Source organism: Sander lucioperca, chromosome 19 (genome assembly GCF_008315115.2).
Source record: "Sander lucioperca isolate FBNREF2018 chromosome 19, SLUC_FBN_1.2, whole genome shotgun sequence".
NCBI classification, from domain to species: domain Eukaryota; kingdom Metazoa; phylum Chordata; class Actinopteri; order Perciformes; family Percidae; genus Sander; species Sander lucioperca.
The window spans coordinates 18572671-18591811 of record NC_050191.1 but is presented as its reverse complement, the minus strand read 5'-3'; the positions used below and the strand labels follow the sequence as shown (position 1 = coordinate 18591811).

At 39.7% G+C, this 19141-nt stretch overlaps 1 protein-coding gene across 3 annotated transcripts in view; it reads left to right on the top strand.

The window, feature by feature from the left end:
• The first annotated feature begins 8557 nt into the window (after positions 1 to 8557).
• LOC116065961 (deleted in malignant brain tumors 1 protein-like) overlaps positions 8558 to 19141 on the top strand; it is a 13060-nt gene continuing 2476 nt past the window's right edge. Inside the window, exons 1-12 of one of the 3 annotated variants that reach the window (XM_031321648.2) lie at positions 8558 to 8736; positions 9962 to 10039; positions 10629 to 10655; positions 10812 to 11123; positions 12297 to 12587; positions 12706 to 13020; positions 13468 to 13755; positions 14009 to 14323; positions 14576 to 14875; positions 15372 to 15680; positions 16836 to 17150; positions 18816 to 19124. In XM_031321648.2, coding sequence (XP_031177508.2) covers positions 9988 to 10039; positions 10629 to 10655; positions 10812 to 11123; positions 12297 to 12587; positions 12706 to 13020; positions 13468 to 13755; positions 14009 to 14323; positions 14576 to 14875; positions 15372 to 15680; positions 16836 to 17150; positions 18816 to 19124 — 2833 coding nt within the window. In that variant the 5' untranslated portion in view covers positions 8558 to 8736; positions 9962 to 9987. Of the gene's footprint in view, positions 8737 to 9679; positions 9820 to 9961; positions 10040 to 10628; positions 10656 to 10811; positions 11124 to 12296; positions 12588 to 12705; positions 13021 to 13467; positions 13756 to 14008; positions 14324 to 14575; positions 14876 to 15371; positions 15681 to 16835; positions 17151 to 18815; positions 19125 to 19141 lie in introns of those variants that run through there. The other 2 variants (XM_031321647.2, XM_031321646.2) reach the window with 2 other exon arrangements.

Genomic DNA, 19141 nt, shown 5'->3' with positions numbered 1-19141 from the left:
CTTGAAGTACAGTACTTGCTTGCACACACACAGATTTATGTAGCCCGACTTACTTCACATTCAGCAGACTGTGAAGGAATTTGACCTAAACACGGTGGCTGTCAGCCCAGGCTTTAGTGATTATGTTACAATAATTATAATCACTAATATGGACTAACAAGCACCTAGAGGCCGCTCATTCTACAAGGTAAAGGAGACAAGAAAACAATATCAAAAGGCTATTTTATTTGCACGTGTCCTTTAATTAGGTAGGCCTATTTATTTGATATCTGGAAGACTGAGGATAGATGGTCAACTTTACAACAACATGGTCGGTTGCCTGCACAGAGAAGCAGTCATTTTACTCAAAGCCTTGAACTTCTAATCTTATAAAATACAGTATTGTAATTGGATGGTTTAGGGCTTAGGGAGTGTTTATAGTCAAATGCAATTTGCGATCAAAAAGCACGCTCCACACACACACACGCACACACGGACACACACGCACGCACACACACACACACACACACACACACACACACACACACACACACACACACACACACTGTAAGAACAGTGTTAGGAAAAGGAAGGGGCGCCTGACTAAATGATGTTTTCCCAGGTGGGCACAATTACCTGTGTGGTGTGTGTGTGAGTGTTTCTGTGGGTGCATGCACACAAGCCTCTGTATGTGTGTGTCTGTGTGCACATAAGAATTATCTACATGTTGTTTTTAGAGGATTCAGGTCTATTCAAATTAGGAAGACATGAATCAAAGTCAGACTCCACTTACAGGTAGAACCATCAGCTGAGCAGTGGAGAGTCAGACAGTGTCCTGATGCTTTTCTTATTATTACCACTTAGAATAATACCGTGCAGACAACTACGATACCTAAGCAGCGTCCCGGGTTTATTGAACAAGTGGCTATTCATTCGCGGTTAGAAAGCACTCACAAAGCTAGAGGGAGCAGGAGGATGATGGGTCACTGCATAGGGGAGCAGAACACAAGCTCTCACTGTTGAGTCACGGAGTTTATGAGAAGCCGAGGCTAATCCTTAGTGAGTCTGTGTGTGTGTATTTGGACAAAAAGCCAGTGCCAGTATATTTGTGTGTAGGCACATGGCGTGTGCAGGATTTCACTAAGGCAGTGATACAAACACCTGCTTTAGTGCTTATCAAATCGGTGAGTGTGTACGTGTGGCCTTGTGTGTGCCCATTTGAACTGGCGAACATGTGTCTCATTATAAGCTGAAATCACTCACAGGTGACTTTGTTTATTTGATCTCAATTAAGCCTCCGCCTCTTCCCACATGGAAATCTGACCAAGACTTAAAAAAAAAAAAAAAAAAAAAAAAAATCCACTTCTATTAATTCCAAACAGCGTTCCAAGGATTGTGGTGAAAATGCCAAAGAAGAAGAGGAAAAGAAACAGATTTGTCAAAACTGTGCCCGCCCTGATGGCTGTAACAACATACCATTTGTATCCACTCCACCAAAACGGGAACACCTCAGAATACCGAGCACACATGGGCTCAATTATTATCCCAAGGAATTCCGCAAAAAGTAAAGTCGGCAATAAGGAAAATATTCCTCTAATCTGGGGTCTTCCTCAAGCTGGGTGTGAAGGAAATTTAGGGGGTCCCCGTTTTAATTGGGTCCAGATTCGACCACCCTATTGAAACAGGGCCTGGACAGTTTTTTTAGTGGGGTTATTTTGTTGGAAAAAACGGGACAATTTTGGTTGAACGTGAATAAATGTCAGATTTTTCTGAGGGGGTTTCTGCAAAACCAGATCAAACTGCCCCAGTGTTATAGGAAGCAGATGGACAAGACCAAGGAAAGAAAACAATGAGTCCCACAAGAGAGAGGTTCACAGTGAATTACAGAAAGAGTTAGCATGACAGAAGAAAATGTGAATATGAGAAAAAAGAAAAATTGCTCTCAAGTCTCAGCCTTATCAATCAAAATGTGTGAATGCAAGAATTAAATAGTTTAAGACAGTATGAGTATATTCTGATCACCTACTTTTTAATGAGTTTAACATGCCAGGCCACACATTTAACACCATGAAAAACCACTCATCTCCACACACACACGGTCACACACACACACACACACACACACACACACACACACACACACACACACACACACACACACACACACCTGTAGTTTGACAGATTTATCTGGTGAATGGAGAAACGCAACTCACAACAGCACTTTTCTTCCAATGACAGCTCTGAGAGGCCGCTGTGAGAGTTAAAGTACAATACTGCAGTACACTTAGCAAGAGGAGAGTGAAAATTGAGTGACTGGCATATGGAGAGTAAGAAAGACATTAAATTCTTCCAAAAAATCTTTAAAAACAAATCTTTATTTTGTAATGTAATAAAAATCGTAGTATATGTCTACAATAGCGCACTGTACTCTACAGCCTTGTAATTCAGAGAAAGGTTGTAAAATATAACCATTTCCAGTACAAAGTAAAAAGTAGTTCCAAATACAATGTTGCTTCACAATGTATATTTGTAGAAAAAGTTAACAGTATTCTTTATAACAACACAATGATGTTCAACAATATCAATCTATTTTCTGTGCAAATAAGTGTTCACAGATATCCAAACCATGAAATGAAATAAAATAATTAATACAAATATCAAATAAAAAGACATAAAGAATCAAATAAATGTATTGCACTTTCTAATGACACCATCATGTATTTTTCCTTTGTATAATATTTCATATTACTATTTATCCTATCCAACCTTTCAGTCTTGGGTTTAGTAAATGGACGATCTTACTGGCATAATGGGTCACTTGTAACATTTGGGCATAGAAAGTTATATTGTAACTAATCAGATCATGTTTGCTTGTTCACACACTGTGATACAACAGCTTCCAGTAGATGTGCCTTCCACACTGACAGCAGGCACTAAAGACACTAAATCACATTTTATAAATTGTCATAATTTTCAGCACAAATCTCCCCTTTTCCAAGCTTTCTGATCAAGTCAAGTCAGTTTCATTAATGTAGTGCTGAATTATCTGGCATAATTAATTATACCAGGGCCTTTTTATAGAGCAGGTCTATACTATACTACTCATTAATATTAATTCTTATAATATTCACTCAATGAGCAATCCTACCTGCCCACTCTGAAATTATGAGCTCATGGCTGCTGCTTGGCTCTTCATTGTCACTGTTAGCAGCAAACTGGACTAGTGGCTGCTGCCACTTTTTTTTTATATAAATGAACGTCCGTTACATTCAAGCCTTTGCCAAATGAGTTGCTACAAAGCTAATTAAGACTATCAGCTCCACAAAACTCTCTCTCTATTTCTCAATATGGCTATGTTCAGAAACTGGTGTTGTCCGGTGACTTTCGCTCTGTAGTGCAAGAATGTAGCCTAGCCCTAAAGAACGGTGGGCTGCAAGAAAGAAATATATAAAAAGTGTGGGCTACGAGTGCAGGCACCCTAGGGACAGCATCCATTATATATTTCAACTATGATTTTAACCCAGTACCGTGACTGAACACCACCGGCCCTCGCGACCAAAAAAACAGACCGACCCACGGTGCTCCCGATTTGCCAATTTGGGCCTGAATACACCCGAAAAAATGGCATCCCATTAATATAAGATTTTAGTGGTCGAAACTAAAAAATATAACATGACTCTCAAAAATATAACATGACTCTCTTATACTGTAAGTGGTAACAAAATCACACAATTACACATTTTACAGTAACTACTAACCAATTATATAAGGCAATTATTAGAATGCAACAAATGTTTACACATGCTGCCTCATTTCATGTGCAAATGAAGTGATCCAATACCTGTGTGGATAATTGATGTGTTACTGTAGAGTGTAGGCGATAGAAAACAGCACAGAGGGCATCAACTCAAACACTGAAGAGTATACATCAGAAATTACCTTGATTTTCCTCACTATTGTCAAGTTTCTTTAATTGTGCCTTGCTCAAAACTCATTGGCTTTTTCAGTTCTGCAGTTCAGAGCATCAGCCTGCCATAGTCTTAGTTTTGACAAGATTCTATTCAAAAAGTCAACTTGCAGCGTCATCAGATATAATTTTGCTTCTTTGAAACGCCAAAGGCCCACTCACACCAGTGACCTAGTTATTTTGGTGGCAAAATAAATTAGTTTCAATGAAATTGCTTTGGTGAGTGATTCACTCGCAGGGGCAAAGTAAATTGATTGCATGAATTTTTCATATCAATCCACTTTGGTGAACTTTGACAGTCAAATTTATGCAAAGCACAGAAGAGTCAAAATTAAGGAAGCTAGTGTAGCATGTTAGCTTTGTAGCACCATTTATTTTACCTCCCCAAAACAGGAATGGTTTGCAGACAGTAATGAGACAGGAATCAATGGTACAAATATATCTTTTGAATAAACTGTGTGAACTTATAGTGACTGAGCTAACAAGCTTACTGTTTGACTGAGCTGACGAACTAGCACTAGCACAGCTACTAGCCCCTGACTCGCCAGCAGTGAATAGTCCCCGTGTCTCCGCCTTTTTTTAAAGACGAGTAGATTAATTTTGCTGTGTCACTTTCTGGTGTGACAAGGCCTTAAAAGTAGGGAAGAAAGACACCTCTAAAAGGTGAGCCAGTAGAAGAAAAATAGATTTATTAGCAATACTATATTCTCAAGCTACTTTTATGAGGGAAAGAAAAAACTCTCTTGTTCACACGATTACACTATACTATTAAATAAAGAAGCACAGTGGGGCATCTTCTCTTGTATGCCTGCCTTAAATTCACACAGATGTATGAGTCTATAGGTTTTGAATAGACTTATGTGTACATGAGAGTCAGCAAGACAGAGGCACTGATACTAGACCCCACAAGTTGAGTTTCATCAGCATGTTAACAGTGCTCTGTCTGGAGGAAAAACACTTCACCCTCACTCTCCATCCCGTTCTCTCTAGATGCCATTTGTCCACCTTGGTACTCTGATGCCCTTCCGGAGAGCCGAGTATCAGCTTTCTTCCCCAGCGGCCCCCAGCTCCCTCCATCATGCATATTTAATGGACACACTCGTGCAGCGGACAAATGATTTTTATTTTTGACAGGGGAGGGTTGGCTCCAGTTACATAGGGATGAGGAGGGAGGGAGCGAGCACACACTCGAGTGTGCACGATGACAAATGCACACACACAAGACTAAGAAGGAAAGTCAAGAATGACCAAGCTATCCCCTAAGTGCTTGAAGACCATCTTTCCAAAAATGCATATAGACAGCCTTATTAGACCATGTATTTATTTAACACACACACACACACACACACCCACACCCACACACACACACACACACACACACACACACACACACACACACACACACACAGACACACACACACACACACACACACACACACACACACACACACACTTGGATTATGATGGGCTGAAGTCCAGGATGATGAAAGAGGCAAGAAGCCCACCAAGGCCTTCATTAAACCAGGATTAGAGCCAGTCTAAACCCATTAACTCTGGCTTAAAACCACTTTAATTCCAATCAAATCATAATTAAAATTCACACTGTGAGACTATGTGCATACATTGTGACAGCAGTCTGCTGTGTGTTAAACTGTCTAACCATGTGTGTGCTTTACATTATAATCTCTCCTGTGCTGGCTTTGCCCCTGGACTCTGTGATTTGTTCATTACGAGAGGAGAGATATCACAGAGTACTCTTAATAGAAACTCCAGTATTACCAATAAAGGCATATTCCCTTTAATTTGAGGTGAGATGAGTTAAGACTTGAGCTGAGATGTATAGATATAGGGCAACACAGGAGGAAATTAAAAGAATAGTTCGACATTTTGGGAAATGCTTATTGGCTTTCTTTCCAAGAGCTAGATGAGAGAAAAAATGCTGAATAGACAAGTCAGTTATGCAATATCACGTAGCCACAGCCTCAATCGAAAAGTATATTATTATGAATAAAAAGCAAAAGAACAACATGTCAGGAAAATTAGCTGAGGGGAAAATCACATTTCAGTGGGTTCAGTGGGTTTCTGCAGTGCAGTTTACCACAAAGCAGATGAGACCAAATGGTATGAATCCTAAAAGATATGAGGGATAGACACAATACCTAATATCATTGCCAGCATTCATGTTAAGTGTGTAGTCACGGTCATCAAATAAAACAAACCTTGTTCTTGTGTTATTCCACTGCCAAACTAGTTTAAAGGACAGGGTGTCTGTTATTTTCTCTTTTTTTCTTATTGCCTTCAAATCCAATAATAAGACAAAAACCAACAATGAAAACAACTTTATACATTCTGACTTCCCTACCCTGTCTGTGCCACTCAGCCCTGAGCCCATTCTTTTTTACAGAGTCTCTAAATAGGTTTCAAATATATAGTTTAATTTTTTGAAGATTTATTTGAAGATGTCGATTAATACACATTTGGTGCTCTGAGTATTTACAGCAGCAGGACGGTGTTGCATGAACATATCACCCAGTGCAATGTTGTGGCTCATTCAGGTTTTTTTGGAACACTATGGAGCTCTATGGCACACAGGAATTAGATATATCAGTAGGATCAATTCATTGTTGTTTTTTTTTTTTTTCATGGGATTTGTTGACAACATGAAACATTGACTCAGCTTCCCCTGCTGAGCCTCCCCTTCATTCTATATATTTCCTAAATGTTTGAGTAAATAAATTGCTGAAATGTGAGCAGACTGCCTGGGTTTTACAGATTATGAAATGATCATAGGTTGATACATCATGGCCAATTTGTAGTGCTGTCCTCCAATCTGTATTTCTCTGTCCCAAACACCAACACTAAGCATTTTCTCTTTAAGTCTCTCGTCCTTATTAAATTATTACAGGTGGGTGGTTGATTTATTGCTTTTTGTTTACACATGAAGGACGCACACAAACAGATGTAGGCTACCTTCGCTAGCCATTCTTCCCTAAATGTCGGCCATCACATGAAAGGATGTCATTTTTATTTATTTTTAATCATGGACGGGACATCAATGTATTTCTGCCACTAACGACATTCCTGTTTTGCTGAGTTGTATCTTCATGTATTGTGAAATCATGTAATGACTTTGTTGTGAAATATTGGATACAAACAAGCCTGTTGGACCGACTAAATGTACTTTATGTTAACCCTCTCTGTCCGTGACTCTGTTGTGTTTAATTGTGGCAGTTTGTCTTGAGAATTATACGCAATAACACTTCACTGTATGAAATGTTATTTGTGATATATGTGTTATATGTGAAAAGTTATTTTGCCTCAGTATCATGTGATACTACCAGGGCTTCAGATTTACACCCGCCAACCCGCCAACTGCGGGTAAAAATTAACTTAAAATTTTGAAGTTATAGCCAATTTGGCTGGTGCTGAATGAAGTGAAGCGTCTGTTTGAATCAGCAGGCTGCAGAAACGATGCAACAAGTCAGTGTTTCCAGATTGGTCTGTTTTCTGCCAAGACAGTTGGGCAGTTTTGTGTGTCTTTGGCTTGGAAACGTAATCTTTATCTGGCAACACTGCTTGTAGTACTAATCCTACATTTTCCCATGAACACCAAGTTGTGACGCATCAGACAACTGCTGGCTACGTGCCTATCCGTGCGTGTTATTGATCACGAGCTATGCTGAAACGGAGAAGACGAACGGACCAGAGCCAAACAAACCAGAGGAGCTGAATTTAAAGTAAAGTTAGTTAAGAAAAAAAACGTGGCTAGTAGAAAATCGGATTGGCTGGTAACTTTTAAAATCTACTAGCTGTGTTGGCTGGTGAAAAAAAACATTCATTTTAAGCCCTGGATACGAATACAAAAGTAGTACACACAGTTGTTTTCTTTGCATATTTGAAACCACCCTGAACAACCTTGTGTCTTGAGAGGATCAATCTGAAGCCCCTTTGTAGTGCTGGTGGGGTGTTGTTTTTTGTGATGCAGAAAACCCAAATTGCCAACTGAAAGCAAAGTATGCGTGTACATGAAATAATGTGACAAGCTACAGCATCAAGAGGAAGTTTGAGGTGTGATTATTTTGTGAAATGGTGACAACGTGCAACTGAACCGGAAGCAAATTAAGGAAATTCTTTATACGTGCAAACAGATGGCCGAACCAGGCAACCTAAAATGCTGAATAGACAAGTCAGTTATGCAATCTCACGTAGCCATAGCCACAGCCTCAATCGGACAGTATATTATTATGAATAACAAGCAAAAGAACAGCATGTCAGGAAAATTAGCTGAGGGGAAAACCACATTTCAGACCCGCCCCCAATAACAAAACAACTACATTCATTGAAATTAACAAAACAGACAGGGATAACCACGAATAACAGATAACATCAGATTGAATGTACTTGCTGTGTATGCAATTTATTGTATTTTATTAGTTTGACAGGAACTGTGCTTACTGATTGACAGAAAAACTAAAATTGAGCCAGAGTTAGCCTAAAGGTTATCACTATTGTCCCTAGCCTAGCTAGTTGGATCTACACAGCATAAATTGTTGCTCCAAAGGTGCAGTAGTGATAGAAAATAATTCTGAAAGAAGACTGTACTGCAGTATTTTGCACTCTATAACAGGAACTGAACAAACGAAAAAATACTGAGGCTCACAATTTCACAAGAGGAAGTGTTAGCCATTCCCAGTTCCAATGAGTCATATGGATGTTAAGATGTGGGACAAGAACTGATTCTGTCAAGTGAAGTGTTTGTGACAGAACAAGTCCTCAACTAATTTTGTAAGGTAAGAAAATGAATTTTATATTTCAGTGATTTTGTGTCAACAAAAAAATCATTTTAAAGCTCAATGTTTGGTGCATTTAACTAACAGAGGAGGCTTCTTATTATTATATTATTGGGCTTGGAAGTGGCCTGGATTTTTTTGCAGCATAAGCCAGCACTTGGATCACATTGTGAGTAAAAGATGCGATAATATTAACCAAGACTGACCTTATGAAGTTTTGATGCATTAAAAACAACACAATTGAAAATGTAAACAATGATTTTTTTTTCATGTTTGAAAATGCATAATTAATGCCAAGATTCAAATTGAAATATGAATGCCACTGCAAAGATCATATTTATAATAGAACTGAATGTGGAATTGCATTCATATTTTCAAATTGAATGTACGAAATTCCTGCAACAGCATTGTGAACTTTAGTGTCAGTTTTGATTTAACATATTTCTTTAATAGATTTGTACTCACGCCAAGTCATATGTTCTGTGGAGGCTTTCTTAAAGATCTTACGATGTTGTGCAGAAGCAGCAAATAAACAGCAAAGTGGCCTGTTTATTAAGGCTACCACTTCATTGGGATTTAAAGAAAGGGAGGGAATTGGCTGTGCTTTGTACAAATTCAACATAAAAGGACTGCTGTGATAACCAGAGGTGGGAGGGAACCGGTGGTTGGGTTAGCATTGGGAGTCGATGGTCACCTCTTGACATTCGCTCATAACAACTCTCCTTTTGATCTTCATTTACCTTTCATTTTTTTGCAGTTGTTTATTTGTTCTGTCCATAAATCAGCGATTTCATGCACAACTGCTTACCAGCATTATTTTACACGTGGGTGTGTTTCCCTGTTGAATATGAATTTCTTTTTCAAATAGTAATGTAGATGTTGTGTAAAACAAAATGAAATCCCCTGTCTTTAATGATTGATCAAAATATCAACATGCATCCAGGTTGCAGTCCAAGTCCAGGCAGCCTCTTTTATTCATAACAATTACTGGATCTGCACGAGGCGTCTATCCTTTTGATGTTTCAGATGGAATGAGCTTTTTATTTTGAATTGTGAGTTCAAATAGCCTGGTGGATTTAAAAGGGAAGAGCCTTCGCAGATTTTTGTAAAAATCAAAAAAATAAATAACTGGATGGCTCCCAAAAATCAACTTTGTCGAAGACAGATAGAGACAGTAAAGTAACAAACTTTTTAACAATACTTTGTTTTTATCGTACCTTGACAGAATTTGATCTACTTTGAAGACACAATATGATCTTCATTACTGCTGAAAAACTACATTTTGTTTTTTATTTGTCAATAGGTGAGTTTCTGTTTTTTTAAATCGACTTCTTCCTTTTGACTTCTTAAATCAAATCATATAAGTACAATTTAGTTTGGTTGCATGCTCTCAAAACCGTGAAAAAGATGCATTCACTAACCCAATTAATGCTAAATAGTGTAGTATGTATGCATGTATGTATGTATGTATGTATGTATGTATGTGTTATTTGTTTCTGTATTTATTATTAGTTTATTTTATATTATTGTTTTATGTATGCACCTTCAACCAAGACAATAGTAAGTGCTACATGCCTGACAATAAATCTCTTTCTGATTCTGAACAGAAGTGAAAATCTCATTGTTTGTATCCAAAGAATATTCCTGTATTATTGATAAGTGTTTTGTTTTTTCAAATGTTCTTTCTTTGATCAATTTGACAAAGTTAATGTTGGACAATTTTGAGGGATGTTTTTTTTGTAACTTCATGCTACATCTCAAGGGGCTATCCTGATACGTAACACATTTGATAAATTACAGCACTAAATGCTGTGCATTCATTGTACAATATTGTTTGAAATATTCATGACAAATCTATGGGCTGAACATGTTACTATGTGTTTCTGCTGTAGGTCTACTGGGTCTACCACTGCTTACAGGTTAGTAAGTTCAATTTATGTTTGATGCCAAAAGAAACACATGCATATTGATTAGATTTTTAGATTTCTACAACCCAATCTAATAAAAAATGACTTTTTGTTATTGAGTTTGGTGACAAGACCTACAGCTATTGTGCTTTCATTTTTCATTTCAAGAATGTGAAAAAATTAGGCTGGTCGGGCCTTCCCGTTGCTCTGGTAGACTTGAGGTCTACCACAGTGATAGTTGGGGAACGGTGTGTGATGATCACTGGACCATTGCCAACGCTGACGTGGTGTGTCGAGAGCTAAACTGTGGGACAGTTCTTGATGCCAAAAAAGGCGCCTTTTTTGGAGAGGGACAGAACAGGATCTGGTTGGATGATGTTCAGTGTACTGGTCATGAGCCTTCTGTCCTCAAGTGCTCACACAGACCAATGGGGGAACATAACTGTGGCCACAGTGAAGATGCGGGGGTTGTCTGTTCAGGTAAGACTGGGTTCATTCTTATAGTATATTCTTATCTCAGTTATGTTTGCTTTGCACCCACTTGTGTTTTATTTAAAGGTGAATTACTGGTTGGATACGACTGAAATTACACACTTTGTTCCTTTATTAAAGCAATAGTTGGACATTTGTCTTTGGGAAATTGGTCTTCTCGCAGAGTTGATTAGATTGATACTACTCTCATATATGTCCATTAAGACCACAACAACTTAGCTTAGCTTAGCTTAGCTTAGCATAAAGACTGGGAACATGGGAAACATAAAAAGGCGAATTGTTATTTTTACACAAATAGATATGCAGATTATTAAACTTTGGTGCTGGTAAGTGGATTTTGTCACCTTTGATCAGAGCCAGGCCAGCCACATCCCTGTTTCCAGTGTTTCTGCTAAGCTAAGCTAATTGGCTGCTGGCTGTATTTTCATTGGATATGATTGATATCAATCTTCTCATCTAACTTTCCGTCTGTAAGCAAGTAAGCATATTATCCAAAATATTGAACTTTTTCTTTAAACATTAATTAGGCACTAACCTCTAATCACAGAGTAAGCTCATAAAATAAAAATCACAAAACCCTGCATTACAAGTGCCTTGCTCAATTAATATGAAGACCAGAAATGTGGAACTGTCAAGAGAAATTGGGAAATACAGCTGTGGAGAAAAGCAGCTAACGCAGCATTTATCTTAGCAACTGATCATATTATTGCATCAAAAACCTAGTGATTGTATTGTCAGCAGAGTGTAAGAGGAGCGTGGGAGGATTTTGGATGGAGCGCAGAGCGGATTTTAAAATGTTGGAGCTTTATCTCCGGCTTTGAGCAGGGGAGCAGAGGGAAAGAACAGCTCTGTGAGTGAGGAGCGGAAATTCTCACTGCTCCTCTCCGCTCGCATGGCCTGATTGTCAGATCACAATGTGTTGTCTGCTTTAAAATGATTGCTACGTGTTGCTGTTGCAGCAGAAATACAACAGACAGGTCAGTACATGACCAGCTGCTGTAAAGTGCAAAGAATATTGGACAGAGCCCAGCAAACTGGCACTCCCTGTTTGTCTTCACTTTTCAAACCGTCCATTCTTTTTTGCAGTCTATTCTACTTACACACAATCATTTGTTGTGTATTTGTTGATTTTAGTTCAATTTCGATCTATATATTTTGCAGAATATGTGAGAGTGGTCAACGGAAGCAATCGATGCAGCGGTCGAGTGGAAGTCCACCATGATGGCAACTGGAAACGAGTGTGTAATAACTGGACCAAGGCAGACGCTGACGTGGTGTGCCGAGAGATTAACTGTGGCACTCCTGTCGATCAGGCTGAAGTGCTATATTTTGGAGAGACACATGACCTGGGTGGCGTCAAACCCAAGTGCTTTGGGAATGAGAGCTCTCTCTCACAGTGCAGACTTCAGGAATTCAAGGAAAGCTGTGCCGATGCTACTGTTGTCTGTACAAGTAAGTCATCTATGTGTTCAAACTACATCAGTAATTTTGTGTTAAAAGTTATGTGGTTACTTTTGGATGGCTTCTGAAAAAACATGCCATTGTCTTTTTTTTCTTTTCCATCTGACAGACAATAAACTACTACGGCTGATGAACGGGACTAGTCGGTGCTCTGGCCGAGTTGAAATCTACAACGATGGACAGTGGGGAACGGTTTGTGATGACAGATGGGGGATGCCGGAAGCAGATGTCGTATGTCGAGAGATGAACTGTGGGAGTGCTCTCTCGGTCCATTACAAGGCGTTTTTCGGCAGAGGTCAGGATCGGGTTTGGTTGGACGATGTTGAGTGTACTGGTCATGAGAAGGCTCTTGCTGACTGCCCTCACAGAGGCTTTGGAGAAAACGACTGTGACCACAATGAAGATGCTGGTGTTGTATGCTCAGGTAACACATGCTTTACTATGTGTAAGTACATTACATGAATGAAATCAGCTTCAAAATCCTGATGACACCCCAATTCCGAGTGCCAGAGCAATATAAAAATACAAACATGAAACAAACAAAAGTATGACTTTGTACTTCAGAAAAACAAGAGCTAAAAATACCACACTTATCTTTCTCTTTTTTAAACTCCTGTATGTATACTGATTTGGAATTTTCATAAACAATACTTCCAAATTTCTACTAGAAAATGACTAAATTAGAAAATCCTCTGCAGCCTGGCGCAATCATGTTTTTGCTGTTCCTCTTTTTATAGTTGTCTTTGGTGCATTATCACATATTTAGAAGCAGTGTTGTTCTACTTGCCACCAATCATATTTATACCATTGCTGAAATATTAACATTTTTCTTGAACATTTTAAATACAATACCTTCTTAACTGCTTTCCAGATTCAGTCAGATTGTTCAATGGGACTGACCGCTGCTCTGGCAGACTGGAGATCTTCCACAATGGCCAATGGGGGAAAATTTGTAATAACTGGGGCAATAAAGATGCTGCAGTGGTGTGTAAGGAACTCAATTGTGGCCCTCCAAAACCACCTCAAGAAAGCTTAAATTTTGGTGACGGTGGACTGCGAGCCTATACCAGTAGATGCTCTGGCAATGTGACGTCTATCTCCCAATGCACACTTCAAGAATTGACAGGGAGATGTGAAGGTGTTTCTCTGTCATGTGGAGGTAAGACACAAAAGATAGGAATATACCGTACTGTAGCACAGTTCAACTAGAATAGCAAAGGACATGTGGTCATTAAAAACAAGATTGGCCTATCTATATGCATTAAATCTTCTTCTTACTTACTTAAATGGCCTGATTGTGATAAATAAGTATCTACAAAACTGAATACATTTGACAGTCTAGATGAAGCATACTATTTCATAATTTGACTTTAGCTTGTCATTACTTTTAACATGAGTGGATCTGTCCTCAGGTAATCCACCACTAAGGCTTGTCAATGGCACTGACAGATGTTCTGGTAGAGTGGAGGTTCAGCATGACGGCCAGTGGGGAACGGTGTGTGATGACGATTGGGACATTAAAGATGCTCAGGTGGTGTGCAGAGCCATGGACTGTGGAACAGCTAAGACAGCCAAATCCAGTTCCTTCTTTGGTCAAGGCCAAGGAGACATCTGGCTGGATGATGTAGGCTGTATCGGTAATGAGACGTCTCTTATGCACTGCCGACATCCCACCCTCGGAGAAAATAACTGTGGTCATGCGGAAGATGCCGGTGTGGTGTGCTCAGGTATCATCTCGGTTATTGTTAGCATGTTATTTACTTTATTTTACACAGTGTTTTTATGCTTACATTTATGCGTCGCCCCTAATGCCTCAAATTAATATTTTGCTGATTATTGTCAATAGTAATATCATAGTTGTTTCGGCTACAATATCAATCAGAATATAACGTACAATTTGAATTAACCAGCTATTCTTATTCTAACGTGTCCAAACCCCAACTAACTAATGGCTGATTCTCTCTTCTTTTGCTCTCCAGCTAACATTAGACTGATCAATGGGACTGAGCAGTGCTCAGGCAGGGTGGAGTTCTACCATGGTGGCCAATGGTCAGCAGCATATAATCTTAACTGGGGAATGAATGAAGCTGCAGTGGTGTGCAGAGAGATGAATTGTGGAGATCCTGTCAAGTTCTCAGGATCATATGGTCAGGGCAGAAATCCAAGAGGGTATACGATCAGTTGTAGCGGTAGAGAGAGCTCTCTCACACTGTGCACACTGAGAGAATATGTCAGGACCGGGCACGATCGCTTTGAAGAGGCATCTGTTGAATGTTCAGGTAAGACTTGAAGTTGAATTGAAATTTGAATTTCCCTCACACGCTCTCATGTGCTAGCGAACTAACACAGCTGCAATGAGTCTGCCAATGCGCAGCGGCCCATGCGTATGGTGACAATATGACAAATGACCAGACTGTCAAAAGTCAATGCAATGAGTCCAGTAATAGTCCCGCAACCTCATTACTCCATATGTTACCTCGTCATTTAAATCATGGAGTAACTAACATAGTCACGGAATAATACAAAGAGTGCTCAAACCACAGATGGGACCCAGCAACAACTAACAATGTTGGTGGCCCCCGGATCTGGGGTTTCAGTTGGAACACTTATGTAGCGGGCGCTATCACGGCAGAAAAATAATTAAAACTTCAATTTCTTCTTTTAGGTAATTACAACTTTGACAAAAGTAAAAAAAAAAAAAAGTGAAAAAAGTACACAAATAAAAACAAACACCTAAGTTGGACTGTAAATTCATATAACAACTGTCATTTCCAGGTAATGTGAAGTTGTCTGATGGGCCCAGTCAATGTGCTGGAAGAGTGGAGTTCTACGACAAAGGCCAATGGGGGAATGTGTGTGGTGAATCCTGGGATGTGAATGATGCAAATGTGGTGTGCAGACAGCTGGACTGCGGGAGGGCTCATAAAATTACCACTGTGGCTGATTATGGCCATGGCACAGGACAGACCTGGATTGATCAAATTGAATGCAATGGATTGGAGTCAACACTGAGTCAGTGCCCACAAAGACCATTTAGAGACAAAACTTGCAACAACACCTCAGTTGCTGGTGTTATCTGCACAGGTAAGAAAAAGCATACAAAAATGACAAAAGATAATACAGTATTGTTTGTTGTTCAGTTGTATCACTCCCATAACTATGTCAATTTCATGTATGGCTTTTTTTCGCTTAGTTTTACAAAACTTGTTTCTATATATTGTCACTTTCAATCTCATTCCCACATGACTTGACAGAAAAGTTCACACTTACTTGGTGTTTCAACCACATTTTCTGGTCTTCCTTCACAGAAACAGTAGAGTTGTCTTGAAGATGGTTTAGTCGTTATTAAATACCTACGTATGGAATTTCGGTCATGTAATAATAGGGGCTTGTAAATGCTGGGGGGCGTAACTTCTGCCACTGGTCAAAGATCAAGAATGAGCTTTAAAGCTGAACACAGTTTTTTCATTGCTCTCAGTGTGACATTCAGTGTCCCCATTAACTTCATGACTACAGTTTAAATCCCTCAATCCATCATATGAAAGAAAAAAATAGATTGTGTCACTCTGCCTATTAAGGCTGTATTAAAGCTATGCTTGAATAATTTAATATAACTGATGCAGGTAACTTGTCTTTCTACTGATTAGTGTTTTATCAGCACGTCACAGGTTCTTATGTTATATAGAAACCCTCATTCATGCTTTCATTACCTGCTGTTTGGACTACTGCAATGGAGTCCTGTCTGGGCTCCCCAGCAAAACCTTAAACAGGCTCCAGTATGTCCAAAACTCTGCCGCCAGGGTCCTCACCCACACCAAGACCTGGCAGCACATCACCCCAACCCTCATCCACCTTCACTGGCTCCCAATTAACCCTCATCAAATATAAAACCCTCCTTCTCACCTACAAATCCCTCCATGCCCTGGCCCCACAGTACCTCTCTGACCTCCTCCATCCATACACCCCACCCCAAAACCTGCGGTCCTCAGACGCTGGCCTGCTTTCCATTCCCCACACCAGACTCTGTACCTTCGGAGACAGATCCTTTAGTGTTGCAGCCCCATCCCTCTGGAACACCCTCCCTGCAAATATCCAAAATGCTACATCCCTGGACATTTTAAAAGAAACTCCTGAAACACCACTTGTTTACCACAGCCTACAACCTCCTTTAGTATAGCCACTGTAATTCTGTAAAGTGTCTGATACCATATAATGATTTTAGTTTACTCTACCTTACAGGAAGTTTGGAGGTCCAGTTGGCTAATGGTAAAGATGAATGCTCTGGCAGAGTAGAGGTCCGTCATGGCAATGTGTGGCAAACGGTTTGTGACACAGACTGGACCCTGAGTAAAGCTGAGGTGGTGTGTGAGCAGCTGGAATGTGGAAATGCATTGAGCGCTCCTGGCGCTGCCCATTTTGGCCAAGGCAGTGGATCAGTAGTGGAGGCTAGCAATTCATGTTTTGACAATGTGACATCTCTTCAGCAATGCTCACTCAAAGGTTTCACAGGAGCAAGGTGTGGGCACGAACATGATGCTTCTGCTCTATGTGCAGGTAATAGCTTTTAATTTATGTGTTCAAAATTCTCTCATGCAGTTGGACAAATATGACATCACCAGCATTTGTTTCACAAATGTATACTGTTTACACAAGTAAAAACAGTGGAATGGAAAATAATTACACATACTTCTTCAATAAAGTGCAATCATTCTAAAGAAATAGTTTGACATTTTAGGAAATACACTAATTTGCTTTGTTGTCAAGAGTTAGATGTAAAGATTGATACCACTCTTACTTCTGTGAGGTAAATAAGTAGCTGGAGCCAAAAGCTGGTTGGCTAAGCTTAGCCAGAGCCTGTCTACGGAGAGCCTGTTCACTCCCTATTCAGCCCCACTGTACCGAATTTGGTTGCAGTTCCACCAGAGTTTCACTGGGGGTGACCGAGTGCAAAATGAATGGGAGTCTATGAAGCTAGACGGCTAAATTTGTTTCTTTCGCCTGATTGTAGTTTTTGCAAGTTCAACATGGATTATAGGTCGAAAGTTGAATGAACGAGTACTTATGTCCTTTCGATTTCTTACAGGTTGAGTCGTTGTTGCCCATAACACGCTAGCATTCTGCTAATGAATGCTGATTGGTCAGTGAAAGACTGATTACGACCAGAGATCCCGCTTGATGGCATCTAAAGTGGAACCAGAATGTCATAGTGAATATTTCGGCATGGTCTTTAAAACATTAGCAAACGTCTTTCTAGCGTGTGTATTGACAGGGAGAGCCTAACCTGATAGCTGTGTTGTCGATGCCTCGAGAGAAAAAAAGAAGTGACTCAGAGCTTGCCGTAAAGCAGTATCTCTGGCCGTACGATATGTATGACATCATTGACATTTTAAAAGGATTTTTAGAACAAAAAAGTGACTTTAAAAAAAATCTAACACCCAGCAGTGTGTATTTTCTTAGCCTCCCCTTTCAAATGCAACATTCAAATTACTAGACAAAAAATTATATCCTGAGAAAAGTGGATTTTGAGGGGTATAGCTCCATAGACCTCCAATCATTCTGCACTCGCCCGTGAACGCCGTCATATGGAACCAGAGTGGAACTGCAACCAGTTCAGAAGCCGGAAGTTTCCCGAGAGTGGAAGTTCTCCCCTTATTAGACATTCTCTGGCTTAGCATAAAAACTGGGAAAAATGTGAAACAGCTACCCTAAATGAATTACAACCAGATATAAAGTGCTAATTAGTTAGCTTTAGAGGTGCTAGTCAGTTTTGTTAGCTTCAGACAGGGTGAGGTTAGCAGGTTTCCTGTTTCCAGTTTTTATGCTAAGCTAAGCTAAGCTAACCAGCAGCTGGCTCTAGTTATGTTAATGTGACTAATGCTCAGCACAAAAGCAAATTAGCATATTTCAAAATTCTGAATGTCTAACTATTGGTTTAATGTTTCACCTGCATGACAAAGGTGACATAAGTCATATTCCACATAATTATTTTTCTGTCACTCCAACATTGTTTCCCTTTAACTGTTTAAATTACAACTGATATGATGGTGGGACAAAGAGTACTTTCAAAATACAATATAAAATGTATTGTTTTAAAATGAAAATATGTGTATTAGTACATGCAAATGCAATTACAATAACATATACACTACAATTCTATGTAAATACGTGTCTCCAGGACTGTCCCATTTGGACTCACTTCATTTCTGTTTTCATATGCAGCACAGATACGGGCAGTCGGCGGCTCAGGTCAATGCTCTGGTAGAGTGGAGATCTTCTATAAAGGCCAGTGGGGAACTGTGTGTGATGATGAGTGGGGAATGACCAATGCTGATGTGGTATGTAGACAGCTTGGCTGCGGTCATGCCATTTCTGCTCCTGTAAGTGCCCACTTTGGTAGAGGCACTGGCCCAATATGGCTGGATAATGTGGATTGTAGAGGCGAAGAGTCTGCTCTCACACATTGTACGCATCCTGGTTTTGGAGTAAATAACTGCGGGCACGGTGAAGATGCTGGTGTTATCTGTTTAGGTAAGAGGGCTGGCTCA